General features: G+C 50.2%; 1 protein-coding gene across 6 annotated transcripts in view; it reads right to left on the bottom strand.

Annotated features, from left to right (window-relative positions):
* The window catches only part of FYCO1 (FYVE and coiled-coil domain autophagy adaptor 1), an 83791-nt gene that overhangs the window by 41162 nt on the left and 25793 nt on the right, over window positions 1-16836 (bottom strand). For 3 of the 6 annotated variants that reach the window (XM_071212020.1, XM_071212019.1, XM_071212021.1), the window contains exons 9-14: window positions 16721-16813; window positions 15895-16013; window positions 12637-12804; window positions 3102-3251; window positions 2266-2477; window positions 866-883 (exon numbers count right to left, since the gene is read on the bottom strand). In XM_071212020.1, the coding sequence (XP_071068121.1) occupies window positions 866-883; window positions 2266-2477; window positions 3102-3251; window positions 12637-12804; window positions 15895-16013; window positions 16721-16813 (760 nt within the window). The remainder of the gene's footprint in view (window positions 1-865; window positions 884-2265; window positions 2478-3101; window positions 3252-12636; window positions 12805-15894; window positions 16014-16720; window positions 16814-16836) is intronic. The other 3 variants (XM_012523175.4, XM_004453162.4, XM_012523176.4) reach the window with 1 other exon arrangement.

Consider the following 16836-nt stretch of genomic DNA (forward strand, 5'->3'; position numbering starts at 1 on the left):
GAACCGCCGGTGAGTCAGGGGGAAGACTCTGGGCTGCAGGGCAAGAACGCTCATGGAGCCACGGTTCTCAGCTGGCCCTGCGGCACAGCTGCTGGGGGGTCACGCTGTAGAAGCCTGCTGGTGCATGACGGAGGGCTTGAGGCGCCAGCAGGAAAGGGGGCCGGGGCTCAATTCTTTCTACAATCTCAAGCACAATTCTGAGCCTGGCACAGGGAAAGAAGGGAAAGAGCAAGTGGGATCCAAAATGCCACCCCCTGAGATTTCAAAGAAGGCCCAAATAAATGGAGATATATATCATGTCCACGGATTGGAAGGCCCAATATTGTTGAGATTTCAACTCTCCCCAAATTGTCTAGAGGTTCAACTCAACCTCAATCAAAACCTCACAAGGGGGAAATGGACTTGGCCCAGTGGTTAGGGCGTCCGTCTACCACATGGGATGTCTGCGGTTCAAACCCCGGGCCTCCTTGACCCGTGTGGAGCTGGCCCACGCGCAGTGCTGATGCACGCCAAGGAGTGCCGTGCCATGCAGGGGTGTCCCCCGCGTGTGGGAGCCCCATGCGCAAGGAGTGCGCCCGTAAGGAGAGCCGCCCAGCGCGAAAAGAAAGAGCAGCCTGCCCAGGAATGGTGCCGCCCACACTTCCCGTGCTGCTGACGACAACAGAAGCGGACAAAGAAACAAGACGCAGCAAATAGACACAGAGAACAGACAACCGGGGGAGGGGGGGAATTAAATAAATAAATAAATCTTAAAAAAAAAAAAAAACCTCACAAGGAATTTTTGGAAAAGCAAAGGATCTAACATATCCAAGACTTTGAAAAAACCAAAATTGGAAGACTCATTCATTCTGATTCTAACACTTACCATAAAAGTATGGCAGTCCTACCAGTGTGGCATTGATGAAAGAAAAGGTACATAGATCAGTGCAATCAGAGAGTCCAGATACATACCCATGCATACAAGGCCAACTGATTTTGATAAAGGTGTACAGGCAATATGATGGACAAAGAATACTTCTCTACTAATGGTTCTGAAGCAACTATATAATCATATGCAAATACAAAATGAATCTCTACTCATACTTTGCACCATATACAAAAATCAACTCAAAATGAATCACCAATGATTCATAATAAATGTGTAACCTAAAACAATAAAAAAAACTTCTAGGAGAAAGCAAGAGAAAATCTGTGAGTCCTTGGACAAGGGAGATAGATATGATACCAAAAGAAAAAAAACACTGATCCATAAGAGAAAAATTGGGGGGAGCAGGTGTAGCTCAGTGGTTGAGTATGTGTTTCCCATGTATGAGGTCCCAAGTTCAATCTCCAGTACCTCCTAAAAAAAAAAAAAAGAAAAATTCCATAAACTGGACTTCATAAAAATTATTATAAACTTGTGATCTTTGAAAACACTTCTGCTCTTGAAAAGAAAAAGAAAAGCTACAGAGTGGGAGAAAATATTTGTAAAATACATCTGATAAAGAACTTGCATCTAGAATATACACAGAACTCTCCAATTTCAATGAAAAAAATTGAAAAATGAGCAAAAGATTTGAAGAACATACATGGATGGTGAATAAGTAGAAAATCTGTCAGGTACACGCTCTGTCCCTAAGCAGCTCTTTGGGCCTGATAAAAATAACGGGGTCTGCCAATCTTCCTGACAATCCGCTTGATCAAAAGAGGGACTAACATATTTCTAAGAAGCTGGCTGGCCCAGATCCAGGCACAGGCCAAGGACTCACCAGGGGCCAGTGCAGGAGGCAGGGGACCCACTTTCGCCTCAGCACCTCGGCTTGGGCTGCCTGGTTCTCCACAACCCAATTTGACAGCCCCGGGGGCCAGCCTGGGTGCTCTGCTAGCCTGGGCTGGACGGGGTGGCCCGCAGGACAGCACGTCCTCCTTGGCCAGTGAAGCCAGTGTGAGCTGCAGGGAAGAGTGGCGGGGACGACCTGGCCTTCGGTTACTTTTGGGAGAGGGTGGCTGTCAGAGCTGAGGCATCTCCAAAGTGTGGGGTGCGTTCGACTGGTAGTACATGAGTCAACCAGCATCCAGACCTCACAGGAAGCACTGAATCATGTCATGAGAAAGTTATTCCCTTTTCAATGCTCTTTTAATCCTAGCTAGTCAAGACCCAAATCTCTGACTGGTCCTATATACCTAAGCTTGGAAGCCGTAAAGTCAGCGGCTTAGAGCTAACTAGCCACCAAGGGCGGAGGGTGGGGTATCCGCGGCCCCTGTGGGCAGCAGCGGGAGCCTGACCTTGGCCTCCGGTGGCCTGGGGCCCAGCTAGGGCTGGTGAGAGCGCAGGGCCGGGCTCTCCCAGGCTGGTGCCTGAGCTGGTGCTGTCGGGGGAGCCGGGGCCTTCGGTCAGCTTCCGGAAGCAGGCGCGGCAGCAGCGCTCCTTCTTGCCGCTGTGCTTGTTGAGAGCGTAGTTGCTGCAGCAGTAGTAGCAGAAGATGCGGCCACATATCCTGGGAGTGGAACAAGCATGGCCGTGAGGACGAAGCCCAGGCACCGTGTGACACGCTAGGCACACGCCCAGGCTCAGCACTGGGCTCTGATGCCACACTGCCCTTTCCAGACCCACTTTAGAGTGTACAGTCCATTTCCTAAGTTCCAAGAAAGCCATCCTGGTGAGCCTTGAGGGAGAAAGTTTCCGTTGCTAATGTCCCGAGGGGCAGAAGAGAATGCGTGTGGCAGCCCACCTTCCCTGACATGAACGTGCAGGTGCACATCCACGCCGCAGGCTCTGGGGAGACAGCAGACCCGCACAGGCCACGCTGATTCGTCTCCGACCGCCCTGTCCCCAGCCAAGATCCACGGCTGCCCCAGGCACGGCCTCCCTTCCTAGAAGGAAGCCCCGGCTCCAGCTCTCGCCAGAGTCCGGTCATGCTCGTTCCCCTCTGGCCCCTTCAGGCTGAGGAATGGCCAGGGGGTCCTGGACCTTGGGGGCTCCACATTCCTGGGGGCTCCCTTGGCTGCGCCCATCCCTCTTGATTAAACTCTCCTCTGAAGCCCCCGGACTCCGTGCTTGGTGCCGCCCGCCCGGATGAAGGTGAGCCGCAGGTGCAGGTGAGCCGCAGGCCGCCGCTGACCTGCAGTGGTGCCGCCGCACCATCCAGCTGAACTCCCGCCGGCAGTCGAGGCAGTGGCTCGCCTCCGCGTCCCCGAGCCAGCGCTCCTCGGCGCTGAGCTTCTGCTGGAATTCCAGGGCGTCCGACTTCTGCCAGAGTGCATCCTTGTCCCTGGTCAGACCGCACGAGAGAAAGAAGAATCCGTGAAAACAAAAGAATGATTCCTGATTCGTCTTAAAGAAAAGACGGACTCCAAACTTCCCAAGAGCAGGAACTCTGACCTCGGAAACCCTGCCCCAGGTCCCCTTTGCCCCTGTGCAACATCCCAAACCTGGCTGGGTGCGCGAGCCGCGGGCTCTGAGCTGACACGAGGTGTGCCCCGGGGAGTCCACTGAGGGCCGGCGAGGGCACGGGGGTGCACGCGAGGCACATACCAGGCTCCGTCACCTGCAGAGCACTGTCCCAGGCTTCTGGGCAACCATGCAGATTTCCATCGAGCGTTTACACTCCGCAGTGCCATCATGGAGCCTGCGTGCCGTCAGCCCAGGACACTATGATGCCCAAAGTGTAAGTGTGCTCAGGGCACTGGGCACGTTTATGGTTTGTTCAAATAACAACTAATGACTGGAGAAGAGCAAAGCTGTCCAGCCTGAGAAGTTGAGCAGCCACTAGTCACTCCTCCGAGAGATGGTGAGGCCATTCCTCCAAACCAGGCTTAAAGAAGCACGACGCTTTACAGAAACGTCTGACTGTGTCAAAAAGGCCCGGTGACCAGGGGTGACGTGACCAGAGACCTGCTTCTTGCTGTGCACGGTCACTGCAGGAGGGGCGTATGGTTTCGGACACGGAGGGCTAGTTCTTTCCCGGCTGGAATCCCAGCCACCACCCTGGGGGCTGGGGGGCCCCAGCAGCATGTCAGCCACCTATGGTGTAACGTGAGAACCAGCTAAGTTCTAAGGACAGCTGGCGCCGTCCCTGCCAGGGGCCCCAAATCCACCGTAGAAGTAGAAAGCCAAGCGTGAAATTGTGTGCTTCGTCAAGGACACCGGGGAGTGTCAGGAGGCAGGAGGAGCCCTTCTCTGGAGGGTCTCCCGGCTGCTTTGCCGGGACGCTCCCAGGATGTGGGGATGCTCCCAGGACCTGGGCTTTTCCTCGTACCCCACAGGAAGAGGTCTAAGCCAGCAGTCACAAGCACCCTGAATTCCAAGGTTACAAACTGGTAACACATGGGCAGAGTTTTGAAGCTTTCAAGTTAGTTATCATTTGATTGTCACCACTTGGCAATCCGGAATACAGCAGATGAGTCACTGCTGGTCCAAGGCTGTTAGCATCACAAAGCCAAGGCAACTCAGATCATAAGAAGACAAGACCCTGTACTGGAAACCAGCCCTATGGAGAGCACGTGCCAAAATGTGGAGCAGGCCTCTAGTGAAAAAGTGGCTTCCAGCTCTGCTCACCTGATGCCTGGCCCCGACTCCCAGAAAATCAGAGGCAGTGGGCCCACATGGGGGCTGCACATGGGTACTTCTGTGAAAATGTGTGTCAAGAATACTGCTTGGCCCAGTGTATAGGGCATCCGCCTACCACATGGGAGGTTCGCGGTTCAAACCCCGGGCTTCCTTGACCCGTGTGGAGCTGGCCCACACGCAGTGCGGATGGGTGCAAGGAGTGCCTGCCATGCAGGGGTGTCCCCCGTGTAAGGGAGCCCCACATGCAAGGAGTGCACCCCATAAGGAGAGCCGCCCAGAGTGAAAGAAAATGCAGCCTGCGCAGGAATGGCACCGCACACAGGGAGAGCTGCCGCATCAACTAAAAATGAGACACAGATTCCCGTGCCGCTGACAACAGAAACAGACAAAAAAAAAAAAAAGAAGAAGACACAGCAAATGGACACAGAGAACAGACAACTGAGGGGTGGGGGGGAAGGGGAGAGAAATTTAAAAAAAAAGAATAATGCTCCAATTCTAACTAAATTTCTTTTTTCTTTTTTTTAAGATTTATTTATTTAATTCCCCCTCTCCCCAGGTTGTCTGTTCTCTGTGTCTATTTGCTGCGTCTTGTTTCTTTGTCCGCTTCTGTTGTCATCAGCCACATGGGAAGTGTGGGCGGCGCCATTCCTGGGCAGGCTGCACTTTCTTTCACGCTGGGTGGCTCTCCTTACGGGGCGCACTCGTTGCGTGTGCGGCTCCCCTATGCGGGGGCACCCCTGCGTGGCAGGGCACTCCTTGCGTGCATCAGCACTGCGCATGGGCCAGCTCCACATGAGTCAAGGAGGCCCGGGGTTTGAACCGTGGACCTCCCATGTGGTAGACGGACGCCCTAACCACTGGGCCAAGTCCGTTTCCTGTAACTAAATTTCTAAGAAATACAAGGGGTGGAAGAACCTGTTAAATGACACCAAGTGGACTTCCAGGAAGATGGTGGACTAGAAAGATATGGGACTTGCTTCTCTTCCAGAAAAATAGCCAGAGGACAGGCTGAAACAGCCTGGAGAACAAATGCTCCAGGGTTTAGGACACCAGGGGAAGGCCGGACAGCACCCAGAAGAGCGAGGGAAACAGGAAAACAATCTTGATGGCAAAACTGTGAGTGAAAACTGCCGCTGCAGCTGGCAGTGCCTTCCCCAACCCTTAGACAGTTCTGAATTCTCAGGCCTCGGGGGCTGGTGGCTACAAAGGGGGCCTGTAGGGACCCACCTCCACAGAAAGCGGGGAGAGAGTGGCACAGCCTATCTGAGGCTGGCTCAGCTTTGGAACCATGAATCTGGTCTGCTGTGTCCCAGGGGCCCTTCCAGGCAGGGCTGCACACTGTTTGCCTTGGGAGCCGGCTCAGAACCAAAGAGATCCAGGACTAAAGAGGTCCGCCCCCTCAATCCCTCCTACTGACCAGGCCTGGCTGGTGAGGGCGCAGAGGGGAGGAGAATTACTTCCTACCTGGAAAAAGACAGGGGGCTGCCAGCAAAGGTTGCAGAACAGCAAGGCTCTTAGCCTGGGGGCAGGAACCGCTGCCACACTGAGCAAACTCATTCCGACAAGGCTTTGAATGGAGAGGGCCGCCAGAGGGCCCCATCTGCTGGCCGTCCAGTGAAGTGCACACGAGTAAATGATTCCAGTCTCCCACTCCAAGGCCCTTGGAAGATAATATGCAACCAATTACTGACTCCAGGGCCAGATCCCAGCAACTAACAAGGACAGTCCTAAGGACCTGGACCGGGTTGAACCAAAAATCAAAAAACGGCAGTAACGCACAGACGCCCACCACTAAATCCCCATGAAAGAGTGAGAACCTGGGCATCTGAGCAAACCCATCAGTATAATCAGATGCCTAGACAGCAGCAAAAAATTATAAGCCATATAAAAAAATAGAAGATAGGGCCCAAGAAAAGGAAAATACCAAAGCCCCAGATGAGACGCCGGACTTGAGATAACTAATCAACAAGATTCATACAAATTTCCAAAATCAAATAAATGAGTTGAATGACAATATGGCTAAAGAGATAAAGGACATCAAGAAGATACTGAGCTGGGAAGCAGATGTGGCTCAACTGGCAGAGCATCCATCTACCATATGGAGGGTCCAGGGTTCGATCCCCAGGGCCTCCTGACCCGTGTGGTAAGCTGGCCCATGTGCAGTGCTGCCGCGTGCAAGGAGTGCCACGTCACGCAGGGGTGTCCCCCGCGTAGGGGAGCCCCACATGCAAGGTGTGCACCCCGCAAGGAGGGACGTCTCATGTAAAGAAAGCACAGCCTGCCCAGGAGGGGCACTGCACACACGGAGAGCTGACGCAGCAAGATGACGCAACAAGATGACGCAACAAGGAAGAGATGCAGTTTCCCAGTGCCACCTGATAATGCAAGTGGAGACGCAGAAGAACACACAGCAAATGGACACAGAGAGCAGACAACAGGGGGGAAGGGGAGAGAAATAAAATCTTAAAAAAAAAAAGAGAAGATATTGAGCAATGGGAAGCAGACGTGATTCAAGCTATTGAGCTCCTGCCTACCACAAAGGAGGTCTATGGTTAGGTTCCCAGTGCCTCCTAAAAAGCACGGCTAGCAGGCACGACAGGCAGGTGCAGCAAACTGACACAAGACACACAAGGAAAAAAAACATAATAAGAGACACAACAAAGCAGGTAATGGGAGGTGGCTCAAACAATTAGAAGCTTCCCTCCCATATCAGATGTCCCAGGTTCAGTTCCCGTGCCTCCTAAAGAAACAAGGAAGACGAACCAACACAGCAAGTGCAAGCAATGAGGAGATGGGGACGGAAAAAAAAAAGACACCGAGTGAGCACAAAGAAGCATTTGAAAACCTGAATAGAAATGTAACAGACTCATGAGAATGAAGGACATGACAGGTGAGATAAAAAACACATTAAAGGCATGTAACAGCAGACTCAAAACGATAGAAGAAAGAATAAATAAAACAGAAGACAGAACAGCTGAAATTGAAGAGACCAAAGGGTGGAAAAACTTGAGCAGGTGCTCGGGGAGTTGAATGACAACAGGAAACATAACAGCATGCCTGTCACGGGAGTTTCAGAAGGAGAAGGAGAAGGGACAGAAAGAGTATCTGAGGAAATAATAGCTGGAAGTGTCCCAAAACTCATGAAAGAAATGGACTTATTTGCCCAGGAAGCGTAGTATACCCCAATCAGATGTGGCTCAAGCAACTGAGTGCCCACCTCCCACACGGGAGGTCCTGGGATTGGTTCCTGGTGCCTCCTAGAGAAGACAACAGGCAGACAATAAGCAGACACTAAGCAAAAACAAAGAACAAAACAAAAAACAAAAAACAACCCCCCCCCACAAATAACAAGCAGACATGAGCAAAAACAAACAAGCAGGAAGTGGATGTGGCTCAACCAGTTGAGTACCTGCCTCCCATGTGGGAGGTTCCAGGTTTGGTTCCTGGTGCCTCCTAATAAAAAAAAAGTAACAAACAGACAATGAGCAGACAACCACAGCAAACAATGAGCAAAGAGATGAGGGAGTCATCTCGGGTGGGGGTGGGGATAAATAAATAAACAGACCTACTCTAGGACACATACTACTCAGAATGTCAAATATCAAAGATAAAAAGAAAATTCTGAGAGCAGCAAGGGAGAAGCAAACCATCTCATACAAGGGACACCCAATAAGACTTAATGCAGATTTCTCATCAGAAACCATGGAGGCAAGAAGACAGTGTGATACAATTAGAATAATGAAAGAAAAAAATTGCTGAGAATTTTTTATCTGGCAAAATCATCTTTCAAATATGAAGGTGAGCGTAAAATATTCACAAGGAGAAACTAAGAACATAAAAAAGAATCCTTTGCAGGAAATATTTAAAGGGAGACTTACTTACAGCCTGAAAGAAAGAGACAGGAAAGGGAAGCTTGGGGGTGAGTGTAGGAGGCAAGAATAGCAGAGAAAAGACAAGTCAAAAATAGACATGGGGGAGCGGACTTGGCCCAGTGGATGGGTGTCCATCTACCATACGGGCGGGCCGCGGTTCAAACCCCGGGCCTCCTTGACCCATGTGCAGCTGGCCCACGCGCAGTGCTGATGCGCACAAGGAGTGTCGCGCCACGCAGGGGTGTGTGGGAGCCCCACATGCAAGCAGCGCGTCCCATAAGGAGAGCCGCCCAGCGCGAAATAAAGTGCAGCCTGCCCAGGAATGGCGCCGCTCACACAGAGAGCTGACACACAATATGACGCAACAAAAAGAAACACAGATTCCCATGCCACTGGCAACAACAGAAGCAGACAAAGAAGAACACACACGTGGCAAATGGACACAGAGAGCAGACAACGGGGGAGGGGAAGGTGAGAGAAATGAAAAAAAAAAAAGAATCTTAAAAAAAAAAAAATAGATATGACATATAAAAACCAAAGACTAAAATGGTGGAAGTAAATAATACATTTACCTTAATATCACTGAACATAAATGGATTAAACTCCCCAATTAAAAGGAAAAAGGATGACAGAATGGATAAAAAAACAGGAGCCATCCATATGCTGCCTACAAGGGACTCACCTGAGACCCAGGGATACAAAATGGTTGAAAATAAAAGCTGGAAAAAGACACTCCACACAAACAGTAACCAAAGAAGAGCAGGGCTAGCTATGCTAATATTGGACAAAACAGATATTAAACGCAAAAAAGTTAAAAGACACAGAAGGCCATTATATATTAACAAAAGGGACAATCCATCAGGAAGCAATAACAGCCATAAATATCTATGCACTAAACAGGGTGGCCCAAAATACAGAAGGCAAACTGGCAAAACTGAAGGGAGAAATAGACATCTCTACAATAATCACTGGAGACTTCAACACCCCACTCACATCACTTGATAGAACAACGAGACAGAGGATCAACAAGAAAACAGAACTTGGAACAATATAAGCTAGATCTAACAGACATATACAGAACGCTGCATCCAAACGCAGTGAGATATACATTCTTCTCAAGTGCCCATGGATCTTTCTCCAGGATAGACCACGCTGGGTCACAATGCAGCTCTCAATAAATATAAAAAGACTGAAATTGTACAAAGTACCTTCTCCGGAAATCAATAAAAGAAGTGAGAGGGAAAAATTCATAAATGTGTGAGAGCTGAACAACACACTCCTAAAGAATCGCTGGGTCAAAGAAGAAATTAGAAGAGAAATTAGTAAATAAATTCAGATGAATGAAAATGAGAACACAACTTATGAACACTTCTGGGATACAGTGAAGGCAGTGCTGAGAGGGATATTTATAGCCTCAAATGCCTACATTAAAAAAGAAGAAAGAGCTAAAACCAAAGATCTAACTGAACTACTGGACAAACCAGGGAAAGAACAGTAAACCATTCTCAAAGCAAGCAGAAGGAAAGAAAGAATAGATTATAGCAGAAATAAATTAAATTGAGAACAAAAAGAAATAGAGAAAATCAACAAAACCAAAAGCTGATTCTTTGAGAAGACCAATAAAACTGACAAACTCTTAGCTAGATTAACAAAGAAAAAAAAAGAGATAGATGCAAATAAAACCAGAAATGAAAGGGGGAAAGTTACGACTGACCCCACAGAAATAAAAAGGATCATAAGACAATATTATGAAAAACTGTATGCCAATAAACTAGACAACCTAGATGAAATGGACAAATTTCTAGAAACACACAATCTACACTGATGCTATAAGAAACGCAAGAACTTAACAAATCACCAGTAAAGAGACTGAATCAGTCATCAAAAATTTTGCAATAAAGAAACGTCTAGGATCAGATGGCTTCTCAAGTAAATTCTACCAAGCATTTCAAGAAGAATTAACACCAATCCTGTTTAAATGCTTCCAAAAAATTGAAAAGAAGGGGAAATTAACCAAGACATCTCTCTAAGACCGAAGCCAGACAAAAATATTACAAGAAAAGAAAATTGCAGACCAATCTCTCTAATGAACACAGATGTAAAAATTCTCAACACTGGGCGCAAACGTGGCTCAAGCAGTTGAACGCCTGCTTCCCACAAGGGAGGTCCTGGGCTCCGCCCCAGTGCCTCCTAAAAACAAAAACAAACAGGAAGCAAATAAATGAGAAAACCCATTCAGGGGAGCCAATGTAGCTCAGTGGTTGAGTGCCAGCTTAAAAAAAAATTTCTCAACAAAAAACCTGCATATAGAATCCAACAGCATATAAAAGATAAAAGACTTCTACATCACGGGCAAATGCGATTTATTCCTGGTATGCAACCTTCTGGCTGACTAATAGACCCAACATAATGTTAGTAACTACCAATGCTATTATATGGGTATGACAGTGATTTGAAGGGAAAGTCTAAAGTCATGTATATTACTAAAAGGAAAGCTAAAAATAAAACATGGGACTATATAGCATAGTAAAACCTTATGTGAAATATAAATATGGGTAATATTGCATACACAACACTGTTTTCCTTTGAAACTGAACAAATGTAAATTAATGTTACAAGATATTAATATCAGACACACACAGAAAACATTATGCTAAGTGAAAGAAACCAGACACAAAGTACTACATATGGTATGATTCCATTTATATAAAATGTAAATACAAATCAATCTATAAAAATGGAATTAGATTAGTGGTTATGTAGGGCTGGGGAAGGATAGAGGAATTGAGAGGTGACTGCTACAGGGTGTGGAGTTTTTCTTTGTGGAGTAATGAAACTGTTCTAACATTTTTCTGTGGTAATGAATGCACAAACAGTGAATATACTAAAAGCCATCGACTGTACACTTTGGATGCACTGTATGTGAATATATATCAATAAAAGTGCTTAAAAAAACGAAACCCATGTGGATGGAGACAAGCAGCAAAATCTAGGTTGTGGGAAACTCTACCAGATGAATGTCGTGGCTTCTCCAAAAGCAAATTAAGAAGAAAAATAAGTTAGAGAGACGGTAGGGGAACAAAGCAATTAAAAGAGACATCAAAGAGATATATCCCCAATTATACTGTATTCAATCTAATTTAGATCCTGATTCGAAGTATGAAAAATATTGTAAGGCAACTGGAAAAACTGGAAACAGACTAGATATTTAAAAATATTAAGTAATTACAGTTAATTTTTAAGGGAGGCAATGCTATTGAGTTGTTTAAAATGGAGAGTCCTTGGGAGCTGGTGCAGCTCAGTGGTTGAGAGTCTACCTCCCATGTATGAGGTCCCAGGTTCAATCCCTGGTACCTCCTAAAAAAAAGACAAAGAGAGAGAGAGTCCTTGTCTTGGAGAGTACACACTGAAATGTTTGTGGATGAAACGATATGACGATGTCTGGGATTTGCTTCAAAATAACCCGGGAAGCAGTGGAGGTGGTTGGACAGCAGAAGAAACAAGGTCAGCGAGGGCTTGAGCAAGCTGAAGCTGGGTGGCAGGTACACTCTATTTTTGTATATTTAAAATTTCCCCTAAGAAAACTTAAAAAAATTTTTAAATGCTTTGCTAACATCTGAAAATAGGATTTCACATAAAAATCCATATTTCCACCTTCTCCTGAGAAGTAAAGACAATCTGGGCCCAACGCCTGTGAGGCAAGGGCTGGCAGGAGAAGAGCATGGCTGCGCCCTGCCATTTGTGCTAAGCCCCCGGCCCAAGTTCACACCTTTACATTAGCAGTCTGGTCCCAGCAGGCGCTGGAGTCTGGGGCCCCTGGGCCTGGGCAGAGTGGAATGGAGTAGAAGGAGAGAAGGACACCAAGAGAGGGGCAACAGGACAGGGACGCCCAGACGAGATTCGAGGCCACGCACCTTCACTCTCCTGGCTGAGCACTTAGAGACTCTGAAAATAGCTGCGTATCTGAATGAAGAGACAAACCCGGACGAGCACAAGGCGGGAGCAGCGAGCCCGCCTTTGTAAGGCCGCCAAGGTTCTGGGCAGACCTGTCCGCACGTGAGGGCCCTGAACAGCAAGCTGGCTGTGTGCAGAAGCGGTGGAAGTGACAGAGGGCTCATTTCCCGTGAAGGGCCCTTTCAAGAACGGCTGCATCTATTCAAAGAAAAACCAGGCGCAGGAGGAAGCTTCCAGCCACCAGCCAGTCCCGACACCCACCTGAGCAGCTCTATCAGTCGTTCCTCCAGGTACTGCTTGGTTCTGGTCAGGTCATCCAGGTCAGCAAGCATCTTCTGGTCATTCTTCTCCCGGGCTGTCACCTCCTGGCAGAGTCTGTTGTCATATTCTTGGATTTTTGCTGTGGCTTTTTCAAGCTCCTTCTGGGTCCTGGTGGAGGAGAGGCATGTCTCCTTGGGGATCCCCCGTCCCGCTTCCCCCATCCCCTCTGGGCTATCCCAGCCTCCAGTCAAGGAGGGGGCCCTCGCCAGCCTTTCCCCCTTCCCAGTGGCAGAGCCCTGGGCACCGTCCACCCAGGTTGTACACTCCCCCCAGGCTTCACGACTCTCATCGCATACCCCGCAATCCTTCCCCCGTCTCCCAGTCCCAGTTCGCCAGGTCCAAGGAGCCCTGCGCAAGCCCAGACTGAGCGCAGGCTGCTAGGATCCCAGCAGAGCAGGACTCCGCGCTGTCTGGGGCTTGAACAGGGAGGGGGGCTGTGAGAGGAGCCCGGCCGGGCATGAGGGTGGATGAGCAGGAGGAAACAGGAGTAAGGAGAGGAAGGACAGAGGCACAGCTTCCTGAAGTGCCCGCGCGGGGCACTGTGTCTTGGTATTCCACGTGGGCAGCGTGGCGTCTGCTGAGCACTGGGCACTAGGCCTTGAGGAGCCTGCTGGGGAGCCGTGGAGGCCCCTGAGTCGGGGCGAGGGGGCCGGCTGAGCTGGCTGTCTCCCGACCTCGCCCGCTCCACCGGCAGCTCAGCTGTCCCTAAGCCCATGGTGTTCCAAGGATGCGCTGTAAACCTTAAGGCCTGAGGGGACATCTGCCAAAGGACCATGAAGAAACACAGGCTCCCAAGAGAGGGCACTGAGAGGTAGGCGATCCAGCCCCTCCAAGTCCAGCCTAGAGCTGTCAGGACGCTATTTACGACACACTGTCTGCCAAAGTGATCCAACAGGTGCACCTAAATACATAAATGCTTAAATACGATACGATACAACGCAATCCTGGGCAGATCGGTCATGTAACTTAGAGCAACTTAAACAACTGCTCTGTGCTCCCGCCAGTACCCCTGTGCTGGGGGTTGAATCCTGCCCCCGAGAGGCACACTTAGGCCCCACCCCGTCTTGAGGCGTGGAGCCCTGGGTAAAGAGGACCCTGAGGACGCCACTGGTGAGGGTGTGGCCAAGTGAAGGAGGGTGGCCTAAGCCAATGTGGTCAGGTCCTCATGAGCAAAGGAGTGGACACAGAGAGAAGCCCCGGAGCAGCCAGAAGCTGCAGGCAACGGAACCTGGAGGAGAAAGGAGACGCTGCCACGGGCGCTGCCCTCATCGCAGGAAAGCCAAGGGCCAAGGACCGCCGTGGCCAGGCCCAGAATGTCTCTGGGGGGAAATCATGGCCTTGCTGATGCCTAGATTTTAGATGTCCCCTAGCATCGAAACTGTGAGCCAATAAACTCCCACTGCTTAAGCCAACCCGATACACGGCATCTATTTTAGCAGCTGGGAAACTAAAACACGCTGTTACGACATTTTTCTTTTAATACCACCAACTCAGGAGGGTCTCTGTTTAAATCACGTGCACACAACCTGGCCAAGGGCAGCCAGGACCAGGAGGGTGGGGAGAAGAGTCAAAGCCTGGGGATGACGTGGTGGCCTGCCTCTGCTGAAGCCCACGTGCCATTCTCCCAGCATCCCCTGCCCCTGCCGCCGTCATCAGGCCCCGGCTGCTTTGGCTTGGCCCCTTCATCAGATGAGGGCTCATGCCAGCAAGCGCACGTGTCCCCAGGCCTGCAGAGGAGGGGGCTCCGGAGGCTGCTCACAGGCCGGGGCTGTCAGGCCTGGATTTTAAGGCTAAGAACTCCTGAGGAAAGCTGAGACCGTGTGATCTGCTCTCCACAGACACAGCAGCAGAGTCCACCTGCAGACAGGCTGCTCCGGCCCCGGCCCACCTGCTCACTCCCTGAATGGGCTGGGGGGTAAACCCCCTGCAGCAGTTTGAGAGCATTTCATGAACCCCCAAAAAAGAAGGATTGTGCCTGTAAACAAATCTATTCCTCTGGGTGTGACACCCTTTGACTGCATTAAAGTTGAGGGGACTTTGATTAGATTACTTGATCAGATCAAGTAATCTAAGATAAGATCAATTGGTGTGACACCCTTTGACTATATTAAAGTTGTATTAAAGTTGAGGGAACTTAGATTAGATTACTTGATCAGATCAAGTAATCTAAGATAAGATCGACTGGGCTACATCAGTGAGGCTGGACTCAGGTTGGTCTCTGCTCCCTTGCTGTGTCTGATATAAACGGAAAGACAGAAAGACGGAGAGACACAGGAAGAGCGCGCTGCCATTTTTGATCTTCCCGTGTGATGGAAAGGAGAGGCTCAAACAGTGGAGGCCCGGCGAGAGATGAGCCATCTGCCTGACAGCCTCCAGCTGGGTGGGAAGAGAGCAGAATGGCCAAGACTGATACAGGAAGCCCTAAGAGACAAGCCCTGTGCCGGCTTGCAGCTGAAACCTGGAGGAAAGCTGAGGCGCTGAGCCTGAGAGAAGACACCCGAGGAGACAAGAAGGCAGAGACCAGGCAGGGACTGCCCGCCATCTTGCTTTCAAACTGTAAGCTTTTACCACAAATAAATCCCTATTATAAAAGCCAACAGATTTCAGGTACTTTGCAAGACACCCAAGACGCCCACTCCTAACCCTGTAGCCTCAGTTCACGGAGGAAAGTAGGAAGAGCTGAGGCAAACCTCCATGGGCAGGAAGGAGACGCACGCTGGTCTTCTAAAATAATACAGAACTCTCCCGTCACTCGCTCTGGGTTCTTCTTGCGTTGCTGAGAAAACAGACTCTGCAGCCCAATGGTCTGGCTTTGAGTCCTACCGTCATCGCTTACGTGCACATTTGCAGCATTATCTGTTTGCTATTATTATTACCATTATTAGTCTATCTCAACTCATTTCATTTTCGTTTTTCCACAGTATGAGGTTTAATTTACTAAACTGAAACATGCCAGAGGTAGGAGAGCTGACTCAAGAGAAAGGTTCCTTAGTGTCTTAAAAGGCTGCTGTACAACTGCTGGCATCTTGCTGGGTTTTCTGGGGCATGCTTCTGGAACAGTTTTTGAGTTTGTGGCTTTTCTTGCAAAAGGACTTCTTTAACCCAATATGAGTGGTTGACTTTCGAAATGACTGTGCGCCAAACACCCCTTCCCTGAAGACTCTACCAGTGGCCGCGTGGATGGACCGCGGAACTGACCTTTCAAGGGTTCCGTGCAGGGCGGCCGCCTCCTCGTCCTTCTGCAGCATGGCTGCCTGGCACTCCGCTAGACGGCTGCTGGTGCAGCTCAGCTTCTCTCCCACTTCCGCGTGGGCGGCCTGGCAGGGGAGAGCAGGGAGAGGGCGGCTTGCAGCAGCCGTGCGAGACACTACCAAGTGCCTGGTGTGCTGCCACCCAGCTGGCTGGGCACCTCTACATGAAAGCTTGTTGTTTCGTAAGGGGAAGAGCCCAAGACACCCCGCTCCTGGGGCGTGGAAAGACACACTTTTATTAGTGTGTCCTGAAGGCACCAATTGCAACAGGTTGAGGAGGCTGGAGCAGGCAGCCTGGATGAGGAGCTCCAGGTGTGGGGGGACGTGGCGGTGGGAGGGGCAGAGTTCATTTGAAAAAGCCACTGCCCTGAAGATCATGAAGGCAGTGCCACCCCTGCACCCACTCAGGTGGGAGGCAGACATCACCTAGAGATGAGTACGAAGGACAACGTATTTCCTTGTCATGAGGCACAAGGGCTCGGTGAAAATCCAGCTCCGGCCAGATGCTGGGGGAGGGAAGGGGGGTCCTAATACAGACTCAGGGGGTCTACAAAGCTGAAGGCGGACAGCTTCAGCCCGAGAACTGCAAAGCTTGCAGGGAGCCTTCTAGATGGCCCAGGAAAAAGCCAGCCCAGATCCTCTCCCTGGCAGGTCCCACACTAGGAGGGGAAAGGGCCAGGCAGAGGCCGGCAGCCCAGGATGCCAGCTGCTGCCCAGGACTCCCAGGAGAGCACCCCGGGCCGCCACCCCTAGGCTGCACCCCCTGCGCCCACCTTCAGCGCCCCTGCAGCCTCCTCGGAGCTCTGCAGCTGCTGGCTTAGTTCCTTCAGCTGGGTCCTGAGGCTCTCGGACTCTTGGCTGGCAGCCTGGGGAGGACGAGGAAGGGCTC

Source organism: Dasypus novemcinctus, chromosome 26 (assembly GCF_030445035.2).
Source record: "Dasypus novemcinctus isolate mDasNov1 chromosome 26, mDasNov1.1.hap2, whole genome shotgun sequence".
Lineage (NCBI taxonomy): Eukaryota > Metazoa > Chordata > Mammalia > Cingulata > Dasypodidae > Dasypus > Dasypus novemcinctus.